The sequence below is a fragment of the Chiloscyllium punctatum genome, chromosome 32 (genome assembly GCF_047496795.1).
Source record: "Chiloscyllium punctatum isolate Juve2018m chromosome 32, sChiPun1.3, whole genome shotgun sequence".
In the NCBI taxonomy this organism is placed as follows: Eukaryota; Metazoa; Chordata; class Chondrichthyes; order Orectolobiformes; family Hemiscylliidae; genus Chiloscyllium; species Chiloscyllium punctatum.
Genome location: NC_092770.1, coordinates 61,846,431 through 61,854,899, shown reverse-complemented (window position 1 = coordinate 61,854,899; position 8,469 = coordinate 61,846,431). Strand labels below are relative to the sequence as shown.

The 8,469-nt window shown below is 39.0% G+C and overlaps 1 protein-coding gene across 5 annotated transcripts in view; it reads right to left on the bottom strand.

Annotated features, from left to right (window-relative positions):
- Positions 1-292: 292 nt before the first annotated feature.
- The window catches only part of hipk2 (homeodomain interacting protein kinase 2), a 277,465-nt gene continuing 269,288 nt past the window's right edge, over positions 293-8,469 (bottom strand). For all 5 annotated transcript variants that reach the window (XM_072552490.1, XM_072552492.1, XM_072552488.1 and 2 more), the window contains exon 15: positions 293-8,176. In XM_072552490.1, coding sequence (XP_072408591.1) covers positions 7,715-8,176 — 462 coding nt within the window. In that variant the 3' untranslated portion in view covers positions 293-7,714. The remainder of the gene's footprint in view (positions 8,177-8,469) is intronic.

The following is an 8,469-nucleotide window of genomic DNA, read 5'->3' as shown; positions in this document are numbered from 1 at the left end:
GAAGTACTTTGAGCTGTAGTCATTGTTGCAATATGAAAAACACAACAGCAAAGTCACACAAAATAGAAATGAGATAACTAACTAGATCATCTGTTTTAGGTTCACCTGTTTTGCAATTCCTATAAAAGGCTAACCTCAATTAACTTATTAGATATGTTATAAGCCAAAACATGGGCTTGAGCCTGGTCAGACAGACAGCAGATAGTGGGATACTTGTCATGAATAGCAAAACACATGTAAATAATATGTAGAAACAGACAGGTAGACACACACATACAGACTTGTCCTGGAGTGATTTGAAACAGTTTAATGTAAATCCAAGACAGTTTGTGATTACATTTCCACACATATACAATATGCATATGTGAGTGCATATATTCTGATTAGGAGATAAGCAGATTCACCTTGGAGACCGAAAAAATGATCAACAACCAGTGAACTACAAGCTAAACAGTTCACAACAATAGACCCCCTTTTCTCCCTACAGTTAATAGTAACAGTTAAAATAACTATATACTCTATTTTTTCATTAAAATCTTCTTTTAATTTACAATGCTTCTAATATTAGTTTCAAGATGAGACCATAAAATTTGCACTCATTCCTCCTACAACTGAAACAATTAAGAGTGAGCTCACAACATCATTAGAAAAACACAAGCATTTAGTAGCTACGACTTGAGTTTCTGGCTGAACTTGATTTTTTTTAAAAAAACACTCTACAATTCAGCAAAATAAACATTCTCGTAACCATACCTAGAATATGGGGCAAAGATATAAGTTTCTACATTGTACATATATCCCTACAACATCTCACTCCTCCCTGCACCAAAACCATGCCCCCATCTTTAAAAAGACAACAAATTACAGAGCAAGTAAGACAGTCCACAAAGAAAAGAACATAGAATAATACACTGAAACACAAACCTACTGAGAGTTTAATGCAGGTTATCAGGTTTTGACACTGAACAAGGATGAGACAGAATTCTGAGTTTAAAACCCCAAAGATACCTTGGAGAGGAAAGGTGAAACTTGCAGCAGAGATGAGTACTGTCCACATCTGTGTAAATGCAATAAATATGCCCACATTGACCACTGAGATTCCCTTTCTCCCCCTTCTCTCAATTTAACATGAAATGATTCCTGGAAGGTCACATCAATGAGAGTTGAGGGGGCAGAGCTTTTTTCTCGATTGCCAAATTATTTTCTAATTGAACGATTCAGAGATGTTATTAGATATTTTTGGAGCAGATGGGATGTGAACTCTGGCCTCCAAATTCAGAGGGCGGGATGCTACCACTACACCACAAGAGCCCCTCAATATGGAGACTGAGAACTTTATAGATAAACAGGCATTGCATAACTATGACTTGATTTTTGGCTGAACTGTGTTTTTTTAAAAAATAATTTTTAATTAACCTTCTCAGCGATGTTATCACATACCCCTGGAACATTTGGGACTTGAACCTGGGTACCCAGCTTGGTTGTAGGGACACTACCACTGCACCACATGAACCCCTCCCAGATGTCAACACCAATTTTTCTAACCAACCTATTTGGACGTGTTATTACACACCTCTGGAGCAGGTGGGACTTGAACCTGAGTCTCACCGTTCAGGGTTAGGGATACTACCACTGCACCAGAGGAGGATCCTCCTGAATGCCAAGAATCAAAGACTTTTAATTCCAAGCAGCTATTGGTTAAGAAATTCAGAATAACTAACCACCAGTAACATCTCACCAGGAAGAACAACAGTGTATTAAAAGGAAGAATTAATTATTGGGTTTTATCAAGTTAACTAAGATAACAAATGAAGAATTTTAGGGCAGAAAATTTCACCCAAGTAGAGTAACTTCTTTAGAATTCTTATTTTGCATTTGCATCCTGTCCTGTTTCAATCTATCCTTGCCTGGGGGTTGGCAACTCCAGCCTGTATTTGGTATGTTCTAGCCTGTTGGGGGACATCATTTCTCAAACAAACTGTCAGCTCTATTGTAAAATCAGTGTGCAGAGCAGGATGGAATGGGTGAGGGTGAGTACAAATATGGTGGTGTGGTGTGGCAAGGGTGATGTGAGCAAGCAGGGCAGGGCAGGATGACATGGACAGGGCAGAGGGTCAAAGTGTGGGCAGGACATTGTGATCAGGTCTTTGAAGTTTGAGATGGTCAGTGTGGCAGGGCACTGTGGGCAAAGCAATGCAACGGTAGAGCATAGTAGGCAGGACATGGAGTGGCAGCACAGCAAGTTAGTTTGGGGGTAAATCCTTCTTTTGTATATTTTCCCATTAAACCAAATATCAAATTATGGACTTTTAAACACTTTATCTCACTGAAAAGCATCCTAAAAAGCATCAATACCTTATACCAACTACATCATAAACCACTGTAGCCTTCATAATTCCTTCTTGTATATTGTGCACAATGCTATACTCCTGCTTCATTAACATAGCAACCTCAATCTACTGTAGTCCCATTATCAGACTCCTTCCCACTGCTTTTTAAAATCATATCACCTGACCCTCTTCCACATCAGCTCAACTGCAATTGTACAAGTTTCTAACATCACTTTCTTTCCAAATCAAAGCTTGAATTGGTATGTATTATAGAAGGTAAAGAAGTGCCACCAGGCAAGGTTAAAATATCTATTAAAAATCTCTCCTGACGGCTCAATACATTCACTCAGGGAATAGAAATGTCCAGATTAGTGCTGAGTGGACTGATTTGAGCCAGACCAGTGTTAAGTATGTTGCTAATCATTATTCATTCCTTTAATATCCGTCCACATTGTGTGTTATGAGCTCAGATTGGTTGCTTGTGCAAGGCATCATGGAAAACCTGATGGCAGCAAGGATTCAGGAGTTGAAGGAAGGGAGAATAAATAACTGGTAACAGTCATGATGTGAATACTTCACCATCGCGATCCTGTATCCAGCCACAATGGCATATTTAAAGGCAGCCTGTGTTTGAGGCTTAAAGAAAAAAAATAACAACTAACAATGCAACACTAAATCAACCATCATTTCCTTATTTCAAAATCTTATTCAGGTCAGATTAGTCTATGTAAAAGAAAATTCTCCCGTAAATTTAGCACCAGACCCTGAATATGTTGCAGCTCATCCAAAGAACCATAACACTGCACAATAATTTCTGCAACCTAGCACCTAAAATGAAAATCTGAAGTGCATGTACAGACAAATTCACCCCCTCCCATAACAAAGTTACAAACAGGTTTCCAACAACACTTTTTAGACCCAATTCCACTAGATTTGCCAATATTCACAAAGACATGCATGCAACCAGTGGAGAGAGGGGGTTAGATGGAACACTGGGGAGCATTTAATCTCCAAATATTGGCTAGAACTTAATTTTCCCTCTCTCCAAATCTTCCATTTGCCCAATGTTCCCCTTTGGTGTCTGATCAAACGATGCCTCACTATTATCCATCTCAGTCCAAAAGCTCTTTAATCCCTATCTCTCTGTGCTTATAATAGAAAGAAAAGTCACAGAATTTGCATGCCCCTATGAATTTTATCTTGGGTTGCTCACAGCATTAGGGAGATTAATTCATCTTGCTTTCTGGAAACTCCAGGACAGTCCCAAATGCTTGGCAACCCTACTGCTTCTCACCTTCACTCCACATAACTCTGTACATGTGATCGCACCTCCAATATGGACCCACTTCTGTTTAGCTCAGCAATGTTCTAGAGGGGGAAAGCATGGAACACTGATAGCTAATGTAGTAGCTATGTCTCTCCGTTGTGTTGGACCTCATTGAATTGTCACAGCCTTCAGCTCTGAATTTGAAATCTTGCCTTCTTTAAATCCATGCACTCTATTGCCAATATACATTGAAGGGTTTCCAAGACAAAGGCACTTTCCGCCAAATTGTTAAGATACTCAGAAACACATATTTAAAGAAGACAAAAATGTTTGATTTAAACAACCAAACTGCAACAAGGTGCTTAAGAAAAAGAGCTAGCATGGAACAAGATCAGACACCAGATAGATTTCACCCTACTGACAAATTCCAGCCATGCACAGGTCACTATTGAAATGACTGCTCCATTATTATTCATTCATTCTCTAAAAGCTATTGCTAACTCCCTATTTCAGCCCTACAGGCACCCAATGGTTTCAAGTTGACGTGATCAGGATAGGGGGAAGCAGAGGGGCTTGTCATTGATTCTGAGTTGAAAAATAAGTGTATCCTTTTGTTTGGGAAGCAAGTATAATTGTATTAAATAGAATAAAATTGATTCATGTGTGAATTAACAGTTGAAACTATGCAGACTCTTATTGATAATCAGTAACTTTTATGCCCCTTCCCAAATTTAATGATTCGGTTTTTTTTCTTCCTTATATATAAACATATGTATATACATATAGAACAGATACAGACTCACTTGAATGTTTACATACATAAAAATAGCAGCAATGCCAGTAACTATTAAACCTTTGAGAAATTCCCACCTAATGAAAAACATAAAGTCAAGTATTAAGTGTTAATTACAAATAAAGAGGAATAAATTCCAGCTGTCTCCTCCTAACAGATAATCTTCATGAAAGAGCCTGACAGAGGCAGCAAAGCACAAATAATGCCATAAAATGTGATTTCTTTGGTGTCAAGTGTCATTTTGTTTTTGTATATGTGAGTGACTTATTCTTTATCCACATCCTTACACTCACTCACAGCCAGCTCTCCTCTGTGATGGGATTGCACCTGGTTATTGCAAAGCCTGGTCTTTAGAATGCACAGTGAACATGGGTATAATTGATCAGACTTTGAGAATGTACTGAGCACTTAACCTGACTTAGAAGTCAACTCAACATGTCAGCCTTTAACAACCTAAAGACTATTAATTACACAACTCATACAAGAAGGCAACCTCTGTGAAAATTCAATCACATTTTTTTCTTCCCTAATGCAATGTAGCCCACTTCATTAGCCACTAGCTACATTTGGCTAATTACACCTTCAGATGTGGCTCATAGGGAATACAGATGTTATTTTGGATTAGTAATCAAAAATGATTCATATTGGGCATGTGATGTTAGTATTATTCACATGACTTATATGTGTGTATCTTTTGTGTTTGTTGGTAAATGGTGATGAAAAGCAGAGTGTAGTATTTGTTTTGCTTCCTTACTGAATACTGCTAGATGTTTTTTTCAGTAAAGATATACCTGTGAAATACACTTACTTGTATTGCGAGATGGTGTGTATTAAAATAATCGTGATTAAAACTGTGTGGTTATAGCCAGTGAACTCTATTGGACAACTCTGCTCGAAAGAAAACACATACACAGCACAATTGGGAGTGAAAAAACAGAAATTAAATGGTTTCCTTTAAAAATGTAGGGCTGGTTTTTTTAAGAAAGAAAACAAGTTAACCAAGAAAAAAAATAACCACAAATTCAAAACGTTTAAAACAGCAGCTAATGAAGATATTTGTTAAAGTACTACACTGAAAAGGAAAAACTGAAATGTTCTTTTACAAAATGCCAGTCACGCTAAATTTGTGTGGTGAACAAAGATATTCTGCTCATAATTTTTTCTCTGTTTTTAAAATATTCATTCTAATAAGAAGAAATCTAACTTGCAATTTCACCAGTTCAGATTCTCAAGCCCCCTTCCCTGGACCTTTTTACGATCAGTCAAACGTACAGAACAGAATTGCCAGGTGTCAGGTCAGTCAGAACCACTGTTACCGTAGATCATTCCTAAACTCTTTATTCCACTTCCTTCATGTCTCTGTTGGTCAGATCAGTGAGTTGCTTGGGCACATTTGCCTTAAATGGCCACAGCCTTGGTCATGGATTGTAATGTCAGCTGTGGTGACATGAAGGAGAAGCCCAAGTTGGCCTCAGTGATTCAGAGTCAGAAATGCGGGAACAGGTGAAATCTGCTTCTGACTAGGACTCTAGAAATCATCAACCAACATATCATGTGGGGTGTAAATATATACACACAGGATTGGTTCAGCTGTGATGCCCTCTGGATCTCTCTCAAATTCCTGCAGGGTACCAGAAGGCATCCACATCAGTAAAGGCAGATACATAGGAACAGGAGGAGGCCACTCAACTTCACAAGCCTGCTTCACCATTCAATAAGATTAAGCTAATTCTGAGAAACTATGAAGATGGTAGAAAATGACAGAAGAACTGTATCCTTGCAGGAAAAGATTCAACATTGAGTTGCTTAAAGGAGATAACTAGTTGTTTTCTCTTTATTTAGTTGGAAAAGGACATAATTTAAAATGATGCAGTCATGGAGGAAATTATTTTTTTTAAAAGTAATGACAGAAGCAGAATGTTTTAGCGGGCTGAAATAGACGTGTTCCAAAGGTGATACCAGAAAACATCAACTCCATGTACCTAAGAACCACACAGTATACATTTGAATTACCTAGGAACATTGTGCAATATGGCAGATCTCATTATTTTTTCTCTAATTTTTTCCCCTTGCCAAGTACACACCATTTGTGACATTATGGTCATACCTTCCATGACTGAATTGATGTCAACACCAATTATTAACAGAAACTCATTAATTCAATGACAATTGGCACTAGGACACAGAGTTTAACGAAAAATCTTGACATTGTTCACAGGAAACAGGTGTCCATTTATATTGGTGGATCCATGGGCAGAGAGTGGAAGGGATACATCTATATTACAAGAATTATACATAGACTACTGGGAGATTTGAGAGCTTGACGAGTCAAATGGCACTTTGTTGCTTACAACATTATGTTCTGTCTACACTGATAGTCTACCTGGAAAGGGAATTATGAGCTGCCAACACCTGAGGAGTTGTAAAGAGAAGAAAGGACATGCAAACTCAGACTGTGTTTCTCCAAATGCAACCCTACACTTTCTTAGTCCCAGTCCTTTCATCATGCAGAGCCACCATGCCCAAGAATTGTGACTGGGAGGATTGCCTCAGCATTAATACCAACTCCATTGGATCTATTGGAAGTCTGGAGGAATTCTTGTCCTTTTCTGTAAGGCACTACAAGGAAATATGTTTGAAACATGACAGGAAGCTTTCTGCTAAAAAGAAACAATAGACAGCAAAGATAACACACACACACAAAAATATACACACACACACACACACACACAGTGGAACTCAGAACTGTCACAACTAACATGCCTTAAGAACACAGCTAAGTTGAATCAGGGTTGTGCAATCACGATTAATATCTATTGGTATCATATCATTGAATGAAGCTTTCCTCATCTCCCTACATTCTAAAAGGGGCCCTGGCAGCCTCTACTTTCACAAGGAGGGTTTGATTTAGGAAAAGATGAGCAGCTATTTGTTTATCGAAACAAAAAATAAAATAAACTGAATTTGAGAAATCAACTGTAGTTCATTTACTGAACTTCATCAATTAAAAACTTCAGCCAAACTCTCAGAGTAGCTTCCAGGGTCCCAAAGTCACAAGTCCTTAAATTATTTCAGAGATTAAATATCCACCGAACATTGTTGCTCGACTCCCCTTCATACATCTTCATCACTGGTCAGAGGTCAATTGTCAGGCTTTCAAAATTTGGTTTTTTTTTAAATAAACTTCTGATTAAAAAAGATTTGTAGTTTTCATCCCATGACTGAGTGCTCTTCCTTCCGGTTTATTTCTCAACTACCTTCTCAAGTACGAGATGCATTGTTGCTTGTTTTAATTCAATACAATATCTTTGTTGTTCTTGAATCTTAAAGGTAGGGGTATTGGTTGACCTTGGTTGGACTCAGTGGATATCCGGTGTAGACAGCTGAGGCTGGTGAAGCGTTGATGTATGTCTGGTGGGCAAATTGGGCTTGATACTGACTTGGGTGGATGGTCGGAGAAGGCAGTACCCTTGGTCCCATACCAACGGGCATTTGGTGAACTATGCCTCCAGGATGGGTGGCATAAGTGTGCCTGGTAGACCCCTGTGATGCCACAAGGTGAGCCACTGTGCCCGTGGGTGCAAGGGCAGCAGGTGTGGCATAGGTGTACAGGTGAGGCTGCCCGGATAGATGGGCCGCTGCTAGATGAGGATGCACAGTGTGTGAAGGACTACGATGTGGGAACGAGTAGGGGGCCTGAGCAATGGTCGGTGTGATGTAAGCTTGCTGCCTCCGATGTCCATGGTTGCCACTCCGCTCCTGGATCCCTGTCACATGTGGCTGAGCCTAAAAGAAAACACACATTATTAACTGATGTAGACAGAAGCATGTTGAATGACCTGACACAATCAGCTCCAGAAACATTCATATTGTATTTGAATCATCATCCTTTCTCCTGATTACACCGATTAGAGGAAATTCTAAGAAGCACTGACATCAGATGGAATCTCACCAACTCTCATTTCTTATACCAGAAGGGATGCCACCCACACATAATCTTATACTCACAATGTGAAGGTTACTATCCATCACAGATCCTCTACTGACAACTGGAGAAAACACATCAACACTCTATCCTA